General features: G+C 28.2%; 1 protein-coding gene across 4 annotated transcripts in view; it reads right to left on the bottom strand.

Annotated features, from left to right (window-relative positions):
- Positions 1–16,477: 16,477 nt before the first annotated feature.
- The window catches only part of LOC107441634 (potassium/sodium hyperpolarization-activated cyclic nucleotide-gated channel 2-like), a 106,459-nt gene continuing 98,359 nt past the window's right edge, over positions 16,478–24,577 (bottom strand). For all 4 annotated transcript variants that reach the window (XM_016054976.4, XM_087165423.1, XM_087165422.1 and 1 more), the window contains 2 exons: positions 23,398–23,641; positions 16,478–19,272 (listed from right to left, as the gene is read on the bottom strand). In XM_016054976.4, the coding sequence (XP_015910462.3) occupies positions 18,761–19,272; positions 23,398–23,641 (756 nt within the window). In that variant the 3' untranslated portion in view covers positions 16,478–18,760. The remainder of the gene's footprint in view (positions 19,273–23,397; positions 23,642–24,577) is intronic.

The following is a 24,577-nucleotide window of genomic DNA, read 5'->3' as shown; positions in this document are numbered from 1 at the left end:
TTTAAAAAAAAAAAATTGTCTGCGCACCCTGTTCACATAAACAAGAATGTAGGTAAACGTCAAACTTATTATTAAAGAATGTTTCATGAGTCAAAAGTTGTAATAAATATGTTTTTTTTTTGACAAATTTGTAAAATCTGTTCACTCTAACCGCCCTTTTCCCTGTAAGTATCCAATGAGTGAACGAAGCAATTTGAAAGGAACCACGAAAACAGCTCCAAAGATTAAAGTTAAGCCCCATAATAAACTCTTATAAATATAGTTCAAAATTATTAATATATGTTTTTATTTATATCTGAGCATTTTAAATTTACTTAGAACTAAATCTTGTAAAATATTTGTCCAGTAGAAAATTTCATGATTTTTAAATTGTATAATTTTAATGCAAGTATTACAGAGTTGAGGACTTAGTTCCGATTTGATTACAAATATTACTTTTATTAAGTTTCTGATTACGGCTAGATTATGAATCTAATTATTAGTAAGTTATTAAATCTGATCAGATGATTTAAATATAATTTTTACTTGGTACACTTGTAGTTTTAAATAGTATATATATATATATATATATATATATATATATATATATATATATATATATATATATATACAGTGGTGGCCAAAAGTGTGGACACTTTTTGAAAGTTTCATGTTTTTCAACTTAGTGTGCTTGTAGAATATATTAATTTTCACTTAAATATAAACATTTATATGTCAAATTGAAGGTAATTTAATGTAGAATTCAATAATAAATACAGTATTACAATATCTGTATTACAAAAAAAGTTATGCAATTAATAGTACGATCTATCTTCGATTAGTATTTTTTTAAAGTGATACTTACACAATCAATACTTAGTAGGATAACCCATATTTTTTAAGACCGCTTCACAGCGCCTTTTCATCGAGTGAACAAGTGTTTGGAGTTCATCTTTCGTAATCACATGGTGCAAAGAATCAATTATAGCTTCACTTAGTTGTCTTTTATTGGATGGACGTTTTTTTCGCACAAGAATTTTCAAACGTCGCCACAAATTTTCAATTGGATTGAGATCCGGGCTGTTTCCTGGTCATGGTAATATATCTATGCCTTTATTTTGAAAGCATGCTTTGCATACTTTTGCTGTGTGGCATGGAGCTGAATCCTGCTTAAAAATAAATGGTGCGTTGTTGGGGAAGTGATCCCTGATGGAAGGTATCAGTTTTGGTTTCAGGACAGTTTCGATGTATTTTTTGGCATTCAAGATGCCAAGTCAGGTCGAAAAAAATACACAAGTGCTACTACCGATAGAAAAATTAAATGGCTATGCCTTCAAGATAGGAAAATGTCATCAGATGCCATTAGATGTGAAATGAATGTAGCTGGTATTGCAGTAAGATCAAAAACAATAAGAAGAAGGTTATCAGGATTTGGACTACAAGCTAGAATTTCAAGAAAAAAACCATATTTAAATCAAAAGCAACGCGAAAAACGAGTTAAGTCGGCAAAAGAACACATTAAATGGTCAGAAAATCAATGGAAGCAAGTAATCTGGAGTGATGAGAGTAAAATATCGCTCTTTGGAAGTGATCGTAGAAAATACGTGAGACGTAGAGTAGGCGAAGCTCTTCATCCTGATTGCATTGAAGCAACTACAAAAAATCCAACAAATGTCATGATTTTGGCATGTATATCTGCCGATGGTGTGGGCTGAATTCAAGTGATTGATGGCATCCTGAATGCCAAAAAATACATCGAAACTGCCCTGAAACCAAAATTGATTCCTTCAACCAGGGATCTCTTCTCCAACAACGCACCATTTATTTTTCAGTAGGATTCAGCTCCATGCCACACAGCAGAAGTATTCAAATCATGCTTTCATAATAAAGGCATAGATATATTACCATGACCAGGAAACAGCCCTGATCTCAATCCAATTGGAAATTTGTGGCGATGCTTGAAAATTCTTGTACGAAAAAAACGTCCATTCAATAAAAGACAACTTATTGAAGATACATATAATTGATTCTTGGCACCGTGTGATTACGAAAGATGAACTCCAAACACTTGCTCACTCGATGAAAAGACGCTGTGAAGCTGTCTTAAAAAATAAGGGTCATCCTACCAAGTATCGATTGTGTAAGTATCACTTTAAAAAATGCAAATCTAAGATAGATCTGACTATTTGTTGCATAACCTTTTTAGTAATACATATATTGTAATACTGTATTTATTATTAAATTCTACATTAAATTACCTTCAATTTGATATCTTAACGTTTGTATTTAAGTGAAAACTAATATATTCTACAAGCACACAAAGTTGAAAAACATGAAACTTTCAAAAAGTGTCCACACTTTTGGCCACCACTGTATATATATATATATATATATATATATATATATATATATATATATATATATATATATATATATATATATATATATAGCTGGACACTCCTCAATAAAAGTGATTTTAACTGTCCTAAACTGTTAAAAAAAAAGACAGAAATGTTGAAATAGTTTAATTTCCTTAATTTAATTTATTATTTATTTTTGCAGTCAAAATTAACTTTAATGAGAGTTAAAGTGCAGTTAAGAAAAATAAAGCATTGACAAAATTGTCACCATGTCTAAAGTTATATTTTTGTAAAAGTGTAAAAAGAAATTGCTTTAAAACCTGATGTCTGGTGAGCAATGAATATTAAAAGCATTCTATGTAATAAGCAGTTGCTTTAATTTTTCATCAATAGAACAGCTTCTGATAATACAAAACTATCAAAGTTCAGAGACAACAGCAAAACTTGTCACTTGTTTCTTCAATTCAATACAAATTATACATAAAAGAGTAAGTGCAAAGCAATCGGAAATATCTGTGTTGAATTTTAGCATTATTTTATGGCATTATCTTCTTGATGTTATGTTTACTATTATTGGTTTTATGTTTTTTAGTGACATTTTTAGCAAATGATAATATAAATTCTAATGAAATACATTTGATTAGTATTAAATTAAATAGTGAATTTCAGAGATCGAAATTGAAGATGACAAATAAAACAGATAACAACTTTGTAACAAAATATCCGGATAAGGTGCTTAAATTTTGCCGACTAAAAATCCGTGTTTTGCCAGGTTTCCAGAAGCAATAGGATAAAAATTTTCAGTTTTTTTTATTGGATATCGCATATCAAGAATCAGCAAATATTTTTGATTGTGGCAATCTTTATAATATTTTTATTCTTTATAATCTTGGTTATATTTTTCATTTAATCATGTAATCTTTCATCTAAATCCATGATTAAAAACAAAAATCATCGAAAAGTTCAGCATGTATATTAATAATGATATTTATGTTGATTGAAGAATTTGCTTCATGTCTCTGAATTATAACTTATTTAAGATTTTTTTTTTCTTTCCAAAATATTCATTGTTAAATCTATTAACTTTGTTCCATATTTCATTTGTTTTCAATGATAACAATTTTTATAACTTCTAAAGTAATTAAAAAAAATAAGAATATTATATTAAAATATTATATTATACTTTTTTTCATTAAAAAAGTGGAAATAATTTGTGGCAGAGGAACACCAACAAGGAAATGAATAATTCACAAGGCGCATTTAGGACTTTTATTTCAAAAAATTTATATTTAAATTCTAGTTATAACTGAAAAAGAACACTCTCAAATCTTGCATGTTTAGAAATTTTATAAATGTAAACAAAGAGCACAAATATTTCAACATATACATATATATTCATAAAATAAATTGTACAATAGAAGTGCATTGTTTAATGAATGCTACTTTTAGTTTCTATACCATGAAATAAAAACTTTGAAGGAATAATTAATTTTGTTTCAAGAAATTTTTCTTATGGCTATCATTATTTCTGCATCGTATTTATTTATTTTCTTTTTAAAAAAAGAAATTGGTTAAAATCATGATCCTTTTGTTTTGCTGAAGTTTGTGATAAGAATTTTCTATTATTTCTTATTTTATCTTACTTTACCCAATTTTATTATCTTCCTTAAAAATTTATGAAGTCAACATTTCTGATTAGGCGGCAACACTTTTTTGCATTGGCATTTTTATGTCGTTTGCTGAGGGAATCATTCTACAATAATAAGCTGTTAAACCGAACAGATTCATGTAAGGAATTCTGTTAAAATTCCTATGTAATGAAATGTGTAAATTTTATTCATAATTTTGATATCATTCTAAAACATTCTTGGTAAATGGAAATAAAACCCGTCATTACAAAGCTAAGCAAGTTCATTAATTGAAAATTTGAAAAAGAATTTTGTTAAAAGTTTTTTTTTTCCTGGTATATTATAATTTTTAGATTTATAGATTGATACACATTAAAATAGTTACGATGTATGTATGAAAATCTTTTAATTAAGATATTAGATAATTTTTTAAAAATTCTTTGTTTTAGATTTATTTTGTAGAGTAATGGAATGATGAGTTTAAAAGGAATTAAAATTTAAATATATTATATGTAAATAAATTAAGTAAAACTAGTCTTATTAAAAATATAAAGGTATATTTTTTTTAAAGTTTTGTTAAATATACTCAAAGAATAAAGCCAAAAATAAATTTGACTAAAGCATTTTTCGTATCAAATTTCGAAATTTCGAAATTCTAGATTTTTGCATATTTTTTTGTGCCTAATAATGTTGCAAGGAAGTAACTTTAATTAAATAATTGGGAATAAGATCATTAATGCTTTTCATTGATATAAAAATGATTTTACTTTGTTGAATTTTGCACCATTTATTCATTTACTCCTTTATCTGTAAACAAGACGTTGGAGGAAACTAAACCATAACAGTTAAACCAATACGAAATCACGACATTTAAATGAATTGATTATTAATAATTAAAAAAATATTTTGATGCAATGAAAAAATGTTCGAAAAAACAGTCTTTAAAATCAAGAAATTAAACTTGTGTTACAAGAAGGGCTATTCCCTTTTTAAATTCAAGCAGGCGTCTCGAGGTGTGAAATTTCCAAACTCTTCTTTTCCCTTCTCTATTACCATGGCTGTGGCCAGAGCCGGATTATACCTTTCGTAGGCCCTAGGCATAGCCGTTTTTGGGCCCTCCCCTCCTTACCCCACTCCTCCCCTCTTTTCAAAATATATGCTGAAATTTTCTTGCATATTTTTTTTTTTACACTTTGATTAATATGGATTTTAATTTACGAATTTGTTTATCGAACTTTATCTGCAATACCGACAAGTGTAATGCATAAAGTAAGAGAAAAAAGAAAGGTACTCCTAACTTTAAAGAGAAAAAAAAATGGTAGAAATATAACATTTAAAAGAATAAAAAATTTACAAGTTTAGACAAGAAAAACAAGTTTAAAATTTACAAAATTCTCATATTTATTTTTTAAAAATAATTACAATTCCTAAATTAACTTATATAAACAAAACCAATGATTAAATAACGCAATATATTTCATACCTAATTAAACGGGGGGGGGGGTAACAATAAAATAAAAGGAAAACTTATTAACCTAAATCAAAATACTTGAAAATTATCGAACCGAAACGATAGTTAAAAAAGGCACTAGCATAAATATTAAAACCCGGAACAAGGCAAGATCAACGGAATTTAAAAAAAAAAAAAAAAACCTAATGATAAAATTTATGAATAAAAAGAATTTATTGAGTGCGAAATTTATCGTGAAAAGAAAAAAAAAATCAAACGCAGTGGAATCAGAAAAACAAAACTGTTTTTCTGATTCCACTACGTTTGATTTTTTTTGTTAAATTTTTTTCTCCCAAGTTTTTCGTAGGCCCCTAAATTTCGTAGGCCCTAGGCACGTGCCTAGTGTGCCTATAGGTTAATCCGGCCATGGCTGTGGCCAATCTTTCTTTCTTTCTTAGAAGTTCGTTTTAAAAAGAAGTTGGAATAAACTTGCGTGATGAGGGATTAAATTTCAGAAGTGACCGGATCACGCTATTGGTCGAAAGTGTCATTACTACTTATTGGAAGAGTGATTTCGAAAAATTGCTAAAAAGTTTGCCTCAACAAGATAGCTTTTGGTTTTCGATTTTATGTTTAATAAATTTATTATTGATTTTATTGCAATCTCAAGATATGTAACTACATTAGTTTTCAAATGTGAGCCTAATATTTCAAGATAATTAATTTAAATAAAAGAAATGGCTGTTCAGTAGAAAACAATAATGCGATTTGCTGAATTTTAAAAAGGCACTGATGGCTAAAAAAAAAAATATATCATTACTACTATGGCTAAGTTTTTATAAGACATGATAGGTAGTAACTAATATAAATGCTGTGACTGTAGACAGTGTTTTGTTTCTGTTAGAAATGTGTAGAATGCATAAGGCATATTGACTATATTTCTTTTAATTATTAAAACTGTGTAAAAGAAATTATACTTATAATTCATACAATTTCGTAACAGTTTCTATTTAGAATTAAAAGTCATTTAAATAAAACTTAATACTGATATTACGTAATCAATTACAAGAATTAAATATGTTCAAAGTACAGGCGAAAACGATATAAGGAACCAGCCAACACGTAGTGTGTCAGTCATTTTAGACCAATAGTGTGATCCGGCCAATTTGAAATTTAATCGCTCGTCTTGAAGGGGAAAAAGCAAGATTTGCCGAAACTATGGTAACGGAGAAAGGAAAAGTTTGGAGAATGAGGAAATCGAGTAATCTTGAGATGCCTATTCTATTTATATGGATGTTTGGCTTTGCTCACCATCTAATCAGAATGTCCACGTGACTTCATTTGTTTTCCCATAAATTAGAATACATTTTGAATTATATATTTTTGTCGCTTTCAATTATTCTTAAAATGATTTGCTATGTGTAATTGTTTTAGACTTCCTCCAATTTTTGGCACTGCATGCACTCTTTAAATTACTGAGCACTTTAAAAGTGCCTCTTAATTTTGGAACACTGTTCAAGTATATATCCTCATACTCGTAATACTTTTTGCATCTTTGAGATCAATTAGTTTTGTTAAATGTAAAAATGTAATGAAAAAAATATTCATTTTTCTTCACTTCATTATTTAATCTATCTATAAATATTATTATTAAATTAGTAATTAATTATCTTCCTATTTATATTTTTTTGCCTTTGAAAGTATTAATGAGTGCTTTTTAAGAAATTAATAATAAATATCACATTTACTGAAGAGCTTCATCACTGATGTGCCTTTCGTTGTAGAACAATCAGATGAATATTATAAGTATTGCTATCGAAAAAAACTTAAAAAAATTCCTGGCGCCATCAGTAAGTAAAGAATAAGAGTTGGTGAAAACATTACTAAGTTAAAAACCGAATGAATTCCTCGTTTAAATATCTTTGCATTAAATTTAAAAGGGCATTAGAATTCAGCATTAAAACCTAACTAAGAAATTATTTAGCTCTAGTATCTGTTTTATTTAAGAAAAGCTTTCTAAATTTTTATTTTATTGTAAATTCGTGATTCACTTTATTGTGAAATAAACTGTATCATCAATTGTTAATTAGTGTTATAGTTTATTTAGTATTTATTTTGACAATGTGAATTTTAAATTTCTTTCGTTAAAATGTCATATCTATAAAGATAATGATAATAATAATAAATTATTTACTTATTTTTGGAAGGACATGAGACCGAAAAAAAGTAATTATTTTCTTATATATTAGTATATTTCTGTTTGGAAAATATCTAGTCATTTTTTATTTGAGACTAATTAAAATTTTACTTTATTTATTACAGAAAAGATAGTAAATTGTTTTCCCACGCATGTCAAACATCATAAGTTAAGGTTTCGCGTTAAATATCGTTAAACTTTTTTCGCGTGCAATTAGTTAGAAGGAAAAAAATAGGGGAAAAGCTATTCATGTTAAATCCATTGTTTGTTTTTACGAAACAGTATCAAATTAAATTAAATTTTTTATCATTTTACTTTATATATTTTAATTTTGTATAAATTGAATTAAGTACTTAGAATATCATTACAATAAAGTTAATAATTTCAAGTTTTGAGTGACTAATTAAGTCTTTTTAAGTTTAATTAATGATGGCTGTTATGAGCAGTCCGAAATCTTAACATAATATCCTTATTAGTTGGTTCTTAAAAACTTAGTTTGCTCATCAATGTTAATTTCAAAGTTTCTACTGAAATAATTTTATTTTATTTTATTTCCTTTTAAAACAGTCGTTGAACAGATGACCCAAATTTTTGGGTTAACGACTACTAATGTTCAATTACTGAAACAATTGAACATTTTAATTCTCTATTTTAATTTTATTATAAATCTCTAGTTTAGAATGAAAAAGTTTTTTTTTTGGTATTTTTAATCTATAATATCAATATAGTATATCTATATATATTTAATTTTAGCAATTAACAAATTCATCTGTTCTTTTGTTACAGCCTTGATCTGCCAAATTTTATATGTAACAACTGTTTCCTTTCCTTTTTTTTTTCTTTTCTGCATCTAAATACATAAAACTATAATTTGATAAATATTTCAATAATTATTTGTCGTAAGAATAAACTTTTCTTAACGCATTCCACAGTGGTACAGAATATAAGTAAAATATTGAATGTAATTGAAAATGTCTTAACCTCTATTTTTTTTATTCCTTTTGTATTTAGCATATTACGGTTTAAACCAAGTCAGTTATGTGAGGAGAAAAAATTTCAATTTCATTAAATATCTTTCAATTTTTTAAAATATAACCCATTTAATAAAGCACTTAGCATAATTAAACATTTAATGATAAATGCATGCGAATTTTTCTAGAACACTTTGTGAAATTTAAGAATCCATTACATTATTAGAAATTAAGAATGAACGTACTAAACACTAAAAAATTTATGAGAACAGTATAATACAAAGAGCATATTAACAGAACTTATAGATAAAACAAGCATATAACTTAAGGAACTGTTAGAGGATTGAAATAAAAGGTAAAGTTATTATATATAGTAGAAAAGTATAGTTTTTTTCCTTCTTTTTTACAGAAAACATTGTTTTTCTTCCTTTCTACTCATGCATATAAATAATATATCGTAACTTAAAAATCAATAATATAATGCACTTCATTCTATATTTTCCCAAAATAAACTCTATCATACATTAATATTAGAAAAAATACATTATTTTGTTTAAATGTTTTACACTTTTTAAATTTTCTTATTTAAATCATTTTCAATAAAAATAAAACTTGACCAAAACTAATTTCAAAATAAATTATTTTACAACAGCCATATGTGAATTGCATTTTTTTTAATTTCAACTTTCTATAACACAAACTATATATATTCGCAGAACTGATTGCAATTTCTAATTGATTTAGTGTAATATCATTTAAAAGTCATAAATTACAATAATTTGGTAATTTCTTTAAATAATTTTCATTTCACAATTGAAACTATAACATAATTTGAACTTCTTAGAAATGTTTGACAAAGATTTCTGCGTAGCTTTTTTTATTTAGTTGAAATCCTTTTTCAATCGCATCATTTTTTTGTTTATTTGACTACATTTTTGATTGACTATAGAGCGTTATCTATCATTCAACAATTATAAGTTTAATCAGCAAATAAGAAGCAGGAATTCGTATCAGTGTCAAAAAGAATCAAATGATTTCAATTTCCACCAATGAATTCCAATCTTTCTTTAAAATGAATTGAACCAAATCAATGTATCACAACCGAGTTTATTGGGAACCAACAGATTAAAATCAGAGTAAAATTTTAGTAAATTGATTCAAATCGGAATTCAATTTAAAACGCTATGACGGAAAACTCCTGGCTGAAGTTTAAGTGATTTAAAAGTTTACCTCATATCGTTTGCTTTAAAAACTGAACTTGATGCATGAAATGTTTCTATTCAGAGTAAACAATAGCAATGAAATGCTTTTAAACTTATTAGATTTAGACGATTTGAATTGCTGATTAGAATCAGCTTGTTAAAATTAACAGCAGATAAAAAAAACACTGATTTGGTTACCTCATACTGATTGAAAAGTTTGCCTCGTGCCATTTACTTTAAAAATTGAACTTGTCATAAAAAATATTTCTTTTCAAAATACTAATGAGTAATAAAATGTGATTAAGCTTAATTGTTTCAGTTGAATTCAAATACTGATTAGTATCATCGCATTTAAATCAGCATAATAATAAACACTGATTTGTATCAGTCTCCAAAAAAAGTGATAAAATCAAAAGCTTTTTATTCCAGCAAACATATTAATTTGAACGAATCGAATCAGTGTCCTACAATTTCACCTGGTTTATTTGAATGAACAGATAAAAATCAATCTATTAAAATCACTGATTCAAAATCAAAGTTAAAACCGATAAACAGATTTGAATCTAGAATGATTGCAGAAACAATCATCACTGTTGAAATATTGCGATTCAGAAGCGAATTAAAAAGTTCACCTCGTGTCATTTGTTTTAAAAAATGAATTAGGTACAAAAAAATATTTCTTTTTAGAACAATAAAATAACGTACTTCCTTCAGCAATTTATTATTTATATTCTAGAAAATTTTAAAATGACAAAAATCTATTAAAATCATTGTGAAGCATATATTTTGTAGCATTTACACTTGCAAAGATACATAAAAAATGAGCTTTTATTTCGTTGTATATTATAGTTAAGTTTATGCGACGGAAATTCAGGGGAATTAGTTAACGATTTGCTTCATAGTATTATGCAGGGGGGAAAATATTTTTCAGTTATAGATCGAAAAGTTAAACTTTTAATGGTTCTGTAAATAAACTGTATGGCGTCAAATATCATAATGGGTTTTACTTTATAATTTACAAGTTAAGTTATTATCATAGTTAAATTATAAGTAATGCTAAATTACATATTTTTTAAACTATGTTCGAATATTTTGGTCACTCTTTCAAAATTTAATTGAAAACATAAGAAATTTGATAAACTTTAACAGATCACCATGTTGTACTAAAACAATTTAAAAAAAACACGAAACACATCAGTCATTAAAAATTAAATTACCCCACTTATTTTTACAGTTTACCTTTTTCAGTTTTGGTTTAAGATTAATAACAGCTGCTATAGGAAAAAATTTGAACTACAAAGATTATTTATTAATATTCATTAATATAATTTAAATTTATTCAAGTTATAGAAAAGGTTCTACATAATTTTATAATTTAATTTCTTCTTGTATAGTTATTTAATTATCGGATTTAACAAATTTCACTGAAAAGTTCTAAAAATGCATTCATTTCTTTCAGTTTCCCATTGCTTTTTGAATTTTATTCATTTCATCAGTTTGAATTTTAAATGGTTTTAAAATATAATGCTAAATCGAATAGATTAAAAAGTAAAAGAGAGTGAAGCAGTAAATTCGAATAGAATATCCTGTTTTTCTCAACTTTTCTTCTTATTATTAATAATTTTTATGTATATAGTTAGCATTAAATTATCATGATTAAGCTCATGAATTGCTAAGCCAAAATTAAAATTTTGAGCCAGGTAAGACTCGTTACATATTTTGAAAAGAAGGGGTAAATCAGTATTTATATGTAAAATTGATACTTAATTAATATAGCTATAACTTTAATTTATCAATTATTTATCAATAAATATAAAACATTTTGGAATAAATATATAAATGGTTTAATATTTCTTCTAGGAAAATAAGATAATTAATACTCTTCCTTGTTTATCCATTTTTATTCTTAATGTTTGCTGTTATTTAGGGATTTATAAAAATTGTTCTTTTAAAAAATGAATCATAATTTAAATTATTGTTGTTAAAAAATTTAAATTTCACTTCTAAAGTAAGGTTTTAAACTTAAATCAATTTATTGTTAAAATTTTCATCCCTAATATTACTCATATACTATTTGATTTGTTTTTGCTCTTTAAGTTTTTATAAAATATAACTCTGAATTATATAGAGTGAAATATATAAAAATAGCAAAGCAATAAACGTTTCGGCAAATAATAAATTAGTTTCAATTTTCATAATTAACAATTAATTATTTTAACTAACAAGTTTATAAATGGAAAATTCATTTTTAAGTTTCATTATCATTATATCATTGTCATTAAATAATACTCATTCCAATATAATATTTTTCAATTATGCTAATTCATTAAACCTTATAATTAATCGATTTTAAATCACAGTACAATTCTTTTAGTTAAGTTCTAGTTTCCATTCTATATCATTATATCATAATCAGTTTTAAATGTTTAACAAGTTTATAAATGGAAAATTCATTTTTAAGTTTCATTATCATTAAATAATACTCATTATCATTAAATAATAATCATTTCAATTTAATATTTTTCAAGTATGCTAATTCATTAAACCTTATAATTAATCGATTTTAAATCACTGTACGATTCTTAGTTAAGTTCTAGTTTCCAATCTATATCATTATATCATATTCAAATTTAAATTCTCTAAGGATTAAAACAATTATTAAAATTTAAGTATTAACTTATACTGTATTCAATTCCAAAAACAATTGTTGATTTTTTTAATTTTATGTGAAATTAAAGCTGAAAAATAATTAAAAATTATGATTATTAAATTAAGCATTTATTAATTTTAGTAAATTACAAATTCCCTTTTTTTATTCTCAAATGAATTTAAACATTTTGTTATACAGTACAGAACCCGTTATCCGGAAATCAGAAAACCGGAAAACCAAAAAACCGGAACGAAATTCGATAAATTTTCCCGCCATTTTAAAAAAAAAAAATTTTATTCCTCATAAGATTTTAGGATTTTTCTTTCTTTTTTGAAAGATGTTTACCTTACCATCATTTTGGAAATAATCATTAGTGTATTACTTCATCGTTTTTTCTTCTTTTTAAGATTATTTCCCAATATATATATATTTTAGTTGAGTTTAACAATAAAAAAACGGCTTTTTGTAGCGATTCAGAAAACCGGAAAAATCAGTTATCCGGAATAGCGATGGTCCCGATCGTTCCGGATAATCGGTTCCCTACGTACTTAAAAATTAGTCTTACAATTTTTAGCAATAAAAAATGCGATAACATTTTTTCAATTATGTATCCTCAAATTTCAATTGGAAAACTGTTAAATAATCCAATATTTAAATCCAATAGTCTACTGTTTTTAAATTTAAATCTCCAGGTAAATATAAAAAGCAATAATAATAATCTCTAATTACTATTATAAAGATGACATACAAAATTGAATTCAGGTGGCTTCAGTACTTGATGATTACTGTTGACTAGATGTCAGGACCTATTATTGGCACCTTTTTGTATTTAGAAAAAAAAAATATGAAACATGCACAACTGAAAAAGTTTAAAAATAAAACATTCTTTAAAAGATATCAAGTATAAAATTTCAAATCATTATTTAAAATAATAACATCACATTTCAAAATACAGCTTGCAGTTAAAAATACAACTGCTTATGGAATACAGGATGTTGAAAAAGGTTAAGTGGATATTTAAGGACTATCCCAGATTACGATAGTTGAATTGGCAATCTAGTGTTTTTGTTCAAAACTCATATTTATACCCGTTGTTATTTTAGTAAAAATAAAAAAATGCATGTTATTGCATATGAAATATCCCCAATACTCTCTTCTGTATTCTACTCTATTTATGAAGAATTTATCGAACAGTTCTGTACAGTAGTTCGGTACAGTAATTCTGAACAGCATTTCTATATCTGAACAGCATTTCTATACAGTAGTTCTGTACAGTAATTCTGTGCAGCATTTCTATGCAGCAGCTCTATACAGTAATTCTGTGCAGCATTTCTATGCAGCAGCTCTATACAGTAGTTCTGTACAGTAATTCTATGCGGAATTTCTATACAGTAGTTCTGTACAGTAATTCTGTGTAGCAGCTCTATACAGTAGCTCTGTACAGTAATTCTGTGCAGAATTTCTGTACAGTAGTTCTGTACAGTAATTCTGTGTAGCATTTCTATACAGTAGTTCTGTTCAATAGTGTCGGTCTAAACCGTCGACGCGTTTTACATCTTTCAGTGGTAGTTGAGAAAAAGTATCAACTATTATTATTAAGAAGCAGGCAAAATATTATAACTCTAAAATTGATATCTTTTGCCACTTCAGGGGGGGGAGGACTGTAATGAAAAAGCAAAACATTTGTTTAAAAGCACGATGATGGATATTTTATATGCATCAATTTATTTTCTTATTCGGATGTTCTCACAGCCATTCCTGCTACACATAAATATTGCAAACACTGCTTCGTGCATATTACCATAAATATATAAGTTAGAAACAAAATGTAATCAGCATTTAATGTGTTTGTAATAAATAGATATGGATGAAGCTAATTTCGAATAAACTCGCTCAAACATAAAATAGAAATTGTACAATTTTGTGATATCCACTAGCGTCTTTTTTTAAACATCCTGTGTTTTGAATTTGTGGGCAATCTTGAGCATAGCATTGCAATTAGCTCTCTAGCACTTTCTCCTTCAATTTTTTTTATTCACTTTATTAGTTTGTCTGTTTTTTTTTCTCTTGAAATGAAACTCTACAAAAATAAGTGTTCACATCAACGGCTGAAAAAGGCTAAGCTCATAAAACACTGTATATTCCCATGCTAAAGAGCTACGCTTCTACGCGATTACCTAAAATAATTCTCTAAAATCTACAAATCTCTAACAATAATCCTTACGGCCTCTTCACTCCAATCAAAAATCAATTCCCTTTATTGCATTTAAAGTGTTCTGAAATGGAATAAAATAATTATTTAGTAGAAATGCTTATTGCTTGGGAATTTGAACTTTCAACGAATTTATAATTTTTTTCCCAATATTGATTAAAAAAATCAAGATCTTTGCAGCATGAATATTAAACGATAAAACCTAAATTACCATTTTTTTTCTACGGAACAAAAAAAAAAATCATAGAACGTTTGAAAGTTCCTTTATATTCGTATATAGCATGACCCAATCTTAAGAAAAATGAATTTATAAATAAAAAAAAACTTTTATATGAGCTTATAGAATAGTTATACCATTCACAATTTTAAAACTTGTATCTAAAGTCTTGTATCTAAATTGGATGGATTTTAAAAATTATAGTAGTAGTCAGTATGCTTGTTATTATATCGACTTAGTTTGCTTATAAATTTGCAATTATTTTTTAAGTTTTGGATTAATGTCCAACTCGCTGGATCAATATTGCTTGGTATGAAAAGACTTTTGTTTTTCAAAAATTTATATTAACTGTTTTATTAACTTTAATTAACTGTATTTAATAAAAAAAAATTGTAAAATAATTCTGTGCAGTATTTATTCTATTTGTAAGAAAAATCGCAAATAACTTCGAACTTCCAAATTCTAAAATGGCATCCCTCAACAGTTTACTAACCTTGAACGATAATCGACGTCTTTATATTTAAATTTTACATTCAAGATTTTTATAATTTACTTATAATAAATACACTTCAAATTAAAAAATATATTTACTTCAAACTGAAAAAGTTGCTGTCTACCTGTTCCTAAGTTCATGTTTGTTAATTATTAAATAATAGGCTGCATAACTTTTAGCGAAACATTCAATTGATTATTATTCAATAATGATTATATAAAACAGTCCACAGGTGTATCTAACATAATTAAAAACTTGGCGATTAGGTATAGTGAAGTTACCAGGTGCTGCGAAATCAACAACTCCCAGCAAAATCTAACGGAGAAATTCGAAGATTTTGATTCTATCTTTAAAAAGAATATAGAATAAAGAACTGTGTAATTAATTACAAACCTTTAGGATATTATCGATTTAAGTTACTCTATTATCTATTAATGCCAAAGATGTAATAGTTTGAAAAAGAACTCAGGATAATCTATTAATGCCAAAGATGTAATAGTTTGAAAGAGAAATGGCGCATAGTCACTTTATTACACCTAAATTTTTATGACTATAGAGGTGAGTCAATGTTATCGAAGTACGAAATATCTTAAAACTTTTTGAGGTATTGTGGAAGGGTTCTATCATTATAAATCAACTATCACTAATGACAATTGCGCAAACTCTAAATATGTGTCTGGCCAAAAGTTGTGAGTACTAGATTAATGTTTAAAATTCAAAACATTATTTTTAAAAAATCCCACAGATTTTGTTGACAAGCTTGCTGTAGCGCTTAATAGTTACAACTTCTTAATGAGAATATCTATATAAAATTTTAGGGTTATAACTTAATATATTCTGCCGTCCCCGATAGCGGCGTCTGCTTTGGTCCATTGAAAAGACTTGAGATATTTAACTATTTATAAAAATTTAATGATGGTGTCGCAGTTTTCCATTGTTGCCGGTGCAATTTTATTGGCCGAAAATCACATGGCAGGATCTAGTTTTCCCACATTAATTTTCATACTGGTACGGTTGTCATGAGCATAAAATTGATATAAGTCATAAAGATATTACTTTCCTATGAATATTTTTTTATCCCTAACTTAAAGGTATTTAACTGTACCGTTATTATTAGGTTTTTAATTTTGTTTGTTTCCTAAATTAAGAGTTTATCAGGATTGTTTTTGTTATTATTAGAATAACGTAAATCTACGTTGCATTTTAAGATAAAATTATTTAAATCGGCGTCTGATCTTATTAACACAACTATTAATTTTTTGGTGCAAATCACGTTAATATAATACGATTTTGAATTACGGTTAAAGACCTTTGTTAAAGATTCAGAATTTAACATTCAACTTCATGCACAAAGTAATGAATGCAAAAATTGTATTTAAAATACATCCGTCCATTTGGTAAACAAAAATATTAATTATATTAATTGTGAACTCTCCAAATTTGTTCTAACAATATACTTTTAATTTTAAATGTTTATTCAAAAAATGATTACTTAGAAAAAATGATTTATATCCACTAATAGATCTTAGTAGTATCGTAAGGGAAATATTTGGACGTGGGAAATGGCGGCACAAGTGATCTTTTTAGAACATAAATTTTTAGTACAATAATTTCAACCGTTTAATGGCCAAAAAATAGCAATAATTGCGAAGCAATCATCGGGGTTGGTGAGCGCTAGCGAACAGCAGGCTTAGCTCCCTAGTCAATTCATAATATTGAATTCTGCTCTCACAATACAGTAATACCAACTAGGGAGTCATTACAGCGGTAGAGGATATTAAGTTACAATCCTAACAGCTTGTGCAAATTTCTTTGCTAAAGTGGTAATTTTTAAATGCTACCTCAAACTAATAAAAAATAACTATATTTTTCTGAAAGTTTTAATATTTTTTGTCAATTTGTTACAATTTTTGAGAATATTGAGGCGACAGAAAATATATATTTAGAGTTACAAGATAATTTAGCATACTGTTTTATGATGTTAATAGAAAATCTCTTTGTACTACCGCTAAAATAGTAAAGAAACTTTGACTTTTCAAACCTACCTTAATGATCAGACCTATCATAGTTTTAAAGATTATAAAGAGAGACAGGATTAAGTGTATGTAATTTATTATGTTTTAAAAATTTAAATGTTTTCTTTTAATCTAAAAGAAGTTTTTTTTCTCAACTAAAAACTTTGAACTCACCTGAAAACAAAAATTGTGTTGCTCTGTATTGTTATTCTAAACGTACAAGAATTATCATTTAAAATTTTTGAAGTATCATTTTAAAGTTGCTGAAACCTTAATTGTTTGAAAGTATACAATTTCTTTGTAATGGAAAATAGAATAAAAGAAAAGATGGAATTATTTCGATTGGAGTGAAGAAGTGGCGTTCTCTAAGGCCTTTCAACAAATTGGTACACAGCAGTTTACAACAAATAAACATAATATTCATATTTTCTATCTTGTATAAAAAATTTCTTATTGTCTATTAGTCTTATGTCTTTTTACAAGGAGCCGTCGTTTGTCCATCGGCTTCTACGTTGATTGTGCATTACGTAAAAGTCGTGTACAAGAAAAAAATAGATTCCTATACAATTGGCTATTTTCTCTACAGCTATGTACAATATAGTCACAGTTTCAGTTATCTGTGACTCTTTTGAAATATAAAGTTTTGCACCACCGAAATTATTTTGTGCCTCACTCGATTTATCACAACCTTTATGAACTTTGTGTTAAGATGCTCAACCCGCATCTAACCTTGGAACTCAAAAATATAAATAATAATTTGTGTATCCAACAGGTATAAGTAGAATGTTTCTTTTTATTAAAGAAAATGGCAAAGCAAACATGGGAATTAACTAAAATACAGATTTTTGACCTGCAAATCAGCTCGTTTTGAAATAATAAATTTCCAATTTATTGAATTTAATGCAAATTGAACTAATTCTATACTCTAAGAGAGTCACCGAATTGGAATATTTTTATTAATGGAATAAAATTGTTCAATGCATTTTAGTAATTTAGTATTCTTCCAAAAAAAGTATTCTTAAAACTTTTTAAATCAAAAGGAAACTACTTTTGTCACTTATAGTTTTCTTTGCAAATCGTTTTCATTAATTTAATCAAAAATGTTATAAATTGCGGAATTGGAATATTTTTTATCAAAGGATTAATGTTGTCCAATGCATTTTAATAACTTCGTTTTTTTTTAAAAAAAAATATTTTTTAGAACTTTTTTATAAAGCGGAAGAAAACACACTTCTAGAACTTGTTTCTTTATCGTTTTCACTCAAATGCAAAGCGCTCATCAAACGAAATGGCGCGAACCGAGTGAGGCACTCTCACACTGACATCACGATGGACCATCCCATGGAACAGTCTCAGAGACGGCTTAGGAGGCACGGTGGTTAGAGTTCACGGTCGCAGTTGGCAGCTGCTTTCAGGCGGTGGCGCCAGACTCGTGGATTGGTAGAAGGTTTCAGATCTTTGCAGATAGCTAGGTTCCGGGCGGAACACCTGATCCATGTTATTAAAGCAGCTTTCAGACTTGGGTCTGGGCAACGCGTTCTTCAACGTTTTAGAAACTGCCATAGCAATGGAGTGCTTCTTGAGCTTCTTGTTACGGAAGGCAGGTGGCAAATCGTCGCTGTCGTCACTACTGTCCGTTGTGTCCCGCTCGTGAGTGGACAACAGAAGGGCGTTGACCGCTTTTAAGTCGTGCTGCAAGTCCTCGCGATTGGATACCATACTTGGATTTTTGCCGATTTTGTTGAGACGCTCGGCAGCAATGGACTCCATGGTGCGGCGCATCAGCGGGTAGACATTGAGGACGGCATTGAAGTGCTCGACAGACAAAGAGAACAAGTTGCAGTATGTCTCCGCTCGGACACTAGCCACTCTCTTTGCGTTCGTCAGCAGGCAGATTTCTGAAAGGGTAATAAAAATGCTATATACGCAACAAGCTGAAACCCTTCACAATTAAAAAATAAGCATGCAATTCAAACTAAATCAGGTACAGTCAGTGGCATAGTTTTAATGTATGTTCCGAGAGGGTTTCACTCCTTCTTACATTATATATGTATGTTACTGTGGATGACTGAAAATAGTGGTGGTTGACTTTCACAGGTGAATGTTGACAATCACATAGTCGCTTTTTTAAATGTCCGAAATATATACTAGGTCTAGTTAAATGCCACTGTCCGGTATGCATTGGCCCGGTATGCCTACGTCAATGTTTTTATTACGGTCAAGTGCCACTGCCCGGTACGTATTTAACTGGTCGTCCCAACACTGATGTTTCTCCTTTTCTATCCTCAGCAATTCGATTTATTCGATATTAAAATATCGAATGAATATAATAATATCAATGAATAAATTAATATCAAATCGGATAGAACAAATATTTCGGACATTCACCAAAGCGACTATGTGATTGTTGACATTCACCGTTGAAAATCGACATTCTCTTGAATTCTGTCATTCACGGTAACATATAACTTATTTTTTCTCCAAATGCTGAAATTACAAAAAATCAAAAATGAAAATTTTTTTTGAACTACAACCTGTTTACCATACAATAGCTCATTAATCAAATAATGTATAAATTCACAAAATTTGTCCCCCAAAAAAAGGCCATTGCTGTGCACACAAAAAAGTAGTAAATGTGGTAAAAAACGAATTTAAATAAAACTAAATTTATGATATTGGATAGAGAAGATCCAGGAATCAACTGTAATGGAACAGGAGCCTAACCTTAAATATGCTGATTAATTAGTAATTTAATCACAATGAGTCACTGATTAATTCGTTACAAAATTCTAAGTTATAATATCAGACAAATAAGCATATTTTTTCTGAACAGACATCTTTTTTACTATGTAGCCGTAATCTGGCAAAAATAATATCAATAATCAAAGAGAAAAATCGATAAAGTTTGGATCCCTTTATGTTAATTTCGTTTTCTGCTTCAAAACTTAAATGAATCAAACAATTTTTGCACACAAATATAAAATTCGCTTATTCAAAGATAATTGCAGGTAATTAACTTTTAACAACAATATTTATTTTATTATTTCATTTAATAATAGTCAAATTTTGATTTGTAAGGTATTTGATACAAATCAAATTCTTGATGGCTAGTTCGCGAGAAATCAAATTTTTTAAATGAACAACTTTTTGAAATTTGTTAGCTCAGAAACTATTTGATATTCTTAACCCTTTATTTTTAAAGGCAAAAATCCAAATCGGTAGGAAAAAGAGTATTTCTATTTTTTTTTAAAAAAAATGCTGTTTTGCCTTATTTTGTAACTTAAATATTGTTTAAGCTAATTGATTAGCATATTTACGATAAGTTTCTCGATCTATTAAGATTGAGCAGTGGGTTCGTGAAAATCTGATCATTAGGTCAAAAGTTACAAAAACGGTTCTTTTTTTCACACATCACACTCCTTAATGCCCTTTTGAAAAGCAAGTTTCGCAATTAAGCAAAGAGTTAAGGATATTTTTAAAAAAAACACTCAATATAAACTGTGATATTCATATCTGAAAAACGAATACGTGACACAAAGTAACTCATACTTTAATGGAAAAAAATGCATTTCAAATTGATTTAAATAATACATTGTTCAAACTGATTCATGAAAGAATGTAATTTGAACTAATTCAGATACATTTTAAAGTAAATATGCAATTGGAAATGAATCATTCAGTAATACCGAAAAGTTTGTATGCAATACAAAAATTTAAAATGACTTATGGATGTTTGAAATACCTCCAATATTAACTTCATGAAAACAACACATTAAACGCCAAAATAAATTACTTGAAACTTCATTGCTTTACCCTTCAAAAATTCCATAAAAACATTAAATTAGGCATATTTTAAACGAAATTTTTGTTGCGGATATTCAAGTTTATACATCAAGTAGTATTTCGGGTATTCAATTATGTATTAATTTAAGCACAGTAGTATATCCAGCCGTTTAATATTTTACGTGTCTAATAAATCTTCGTAAATTTTAAATATTTCATTTTATTTGGTAAACATAATTATAACAATTTTTGGCAATACTGCTTCGAATAGATTTAGGTTTACATATAATAGATTAAAATTACACAAAAGTCAAACTAAAATGCTATATCAGTTATAAAAATATGTAAATTTTGACTATATATACTTTAATATATATATATATATATATATATATATATATATATATATATATATATATATATATATATATATATATATATATATATATATATATATATATATATATATATATATATATATATATATATATATATATATATATATATATATATATATATATATATATATATATATATATATATATATATATATATATATATATATATATATATATATATATATATATATATATATATATATATATATATATATATATATATATATATATATATATATATATATATATATATATGTTTGGGGTAGTACTACAAAATTCAGAGGTTTTTGTGGTAGTTTCACAAAATTTTTTATTGAAGTCGTTTTCATATTTAAATAGTTTCACGACAATCGATACCGTGAAATTGTTCAAAACAAAAGCTATTCGATCGATCATCACAAATTATCTTTCATGAAATAATTTGAAATATTCGAACAGTACTATTAATCGAATCACCTAATCAGAGGCTTCAAATCCATGTTGTTGTTTTTTCAAATGCCCACCCGATTGACACTCTTCATTCAGGTTTCAGTTGGACAGATTTTTTGGCCATTCTTTCAGGTGCACCATATTAGGTGGATAAACGTTGCCGATAGTACAGATAGTACAGAGAAGGAAAGAAGATCCAGGTCTTGTCCAGGATTTGAACCCAGGACCTTCTTGGTGTAGGGTCAGCTTCCTGACCACTACACCGTCCAGTCGGCACAAATCAATGTAATCAAATGAAAATCATAACAGCAGGAATTTAGAAATACTGATTGGAGTAATAAAATGAATTAACGAATTTTATTGGAATCAGTGCATTATTGCTTTTAATTTTAAACCTACTATTTTTATTACAATTTTTATTTTATTGAATCAAGTAAGTTACGATGCCGAAGTTTCATATCATTTATTCAAACTATCCTCTTATCTCTTAAAAAACTAACTTGCACTTAGCTAGTCGAGGAAGGATCCTCGACACAAGCGTTTCACAAGTCTGGTTCTCAAACAAGTTTGTATTTCTGGTGCAAATATTTTTACAGAAGAATGCGTTTCAGTAGTGCACACGATTAAGACGTCACTCACGTTGCTTGTGGAACTTGTGGAGAACTAGCGGAGTTGTAAACTTGATCCTAGCAGCCAAATAAACTGGCTGATATGCACAATAAAGTGCACATTAAATTCGCTGTGTGGTTGAAAGACCTCTCATTGGCTGTGGTGAGAAAATTCAGAGAGAGTGGCTGCAGCTCAATGCTGTCAACGTCGTCAGACAAGGGTCAAAATTACATGGCATTCTAGCATGGTTGTAAAAAGATTCCTGGCCAAAGTTGGGTGATGTGTGTGCTGTACCAGATATCTTCAAAAGCTTGAGGGACCGCTCTCAACTGCATGCTGGAAATTCGCTAATATGAATTTGGAGATAGTAATGAGGGCCTGATTGATAAAATAAAAGGGATATTTCCACATCGTGATTTGTCGCTCCAACTACAATCGTAAAGGTGCCAAATAGATTTTAAGCTTGCTTTTTTTAAAAACAAAAAGCATGTTGATGTTTGCCAAGAGGTGGATACTAGTTATACCTTTCCAGTTGGTCCTTTTTATGATGTTTTTTTTAAGTTTCTCACGGGCCTCTGCCCGGAAGTTGGCAAGACTTGGCGATTATTCTGCCACAGATCACGATACGGAAATCTCCCCTATATAAACTTGCCCCCCAAAACTTGCCAACAATATTCTCAGAATTCGCATGTGCATTGAGAATGTTCCTGAATACATTTGGAGACTTTGGAAAAAGGGAAATCGAGATGAGAAAGGCCTCCCCTTACAGTGAAACATTCACATCAAACTCGAAGATAAGAATACCTCCAAAATATGAACCATCTGAAAGGCTTGTAGCTATTTCACCGTTGCTCATCACAATGTCGACGATGCCCTCCTGTATGAAGTACATCTTGGTGCCCAGGGTTCCCTCTTTGATGATGACGTCTCCTGGCTGGAACACTTCGTACCTCAACTTTGTTACCACATCGTTCACAAAATTCTGATCCGCATTCGCGAAGAAAGGTACTGAGGCAACCAGAGATCGGCAGTTGTAGTTGATGACATCCTGTTGAAATAGAAATACAACTTCTTTTGTTAGTGATTAAGCAACTAAACGGAAAATAATTTAGAGACTTATTCGAAACTTATTCTCAGAGACTTATTCGAAAAGTTACTGAGTTTACCGTGAAGGGAGAAAAAGTGCTTGGTTTAAGCATATGCAATACCTTTGACGCGACTACAAACATTCTCGTACACTCTTATGCAACGCGCTGCTTCGATTAGATTTGCTCGATCACTGTTCGTCGGTGACCGGTTTCGTGATTCAACTGTAACACTAGGTCACTATCGAAATAAACGGGTTGCCAAAGAAACTTATCTCTTTCGACAGGTCACGTGTGATATATCCTTTCGCCGTCGATGAAAAAACTCAGACGCATTTTGTCAACTATTGTTTGGTGGAGGACTTTTAACCGTGACTCTCAAATTAGCGTCTGCTCAAAAAGTTTCAAACTTTATCATCGATATTTGTGTCCGTATAATCATCTAAAATATTATTTAAACTCTTTAAATATTTCAAATTTCTAATAAGATATTTTTTAAATTTTTTAAAATAAAATTAAATAATTAAAGTAAATCCAAACAGTTTTTTTCTGTGAAGTTTCTTTATTTTAAATTTGTAACATGTGCATTTGTTATTATTTAAAGTATCCAGCAGAAAGATATTAGTACTAGAGAGGTATGTCGCAAAAAAAAGCACGAAAAAATTCACGAGATTCTATCTTCTGAAAAATGTGAAGAAAATTCTTACCACTCCATTTTTTTTTCAGATCATTTTCCCCGGCCAAACCAAAGGTGCCAACAGTTCTTTAGCCTCTCCTATGCATCCTGTGCTTAAAAACTATTAGGAAAAGACTAAATTCCGGTACAATTGGCAAAATTAAAGAGGATTGCACCAAGGCTCTAACGAACATTTCGGAAAACGCTTACCATGAGCTTACTC

This window comes from Parasteatoda tepidariorum, chromosome 6 (genome assembly GCF_982258835.1).
Source record: "Parasteatoda tepidariorum strain Cologne lab strain chromosome 6, Ptep-v5.0, whole genome shotgun sequence".
Taxonomy (NCBI): Eukaryota; Metazoa; Arthropoda; class Arachnida; order Araneae; family Theridiidae; genus Parasteatoda; species Parasteatoda tepidariorum.
Note: the sequence above shows the minus strand (reverse complement) of the source record. Positions and strands in the feature narration are given on the sequence as shown.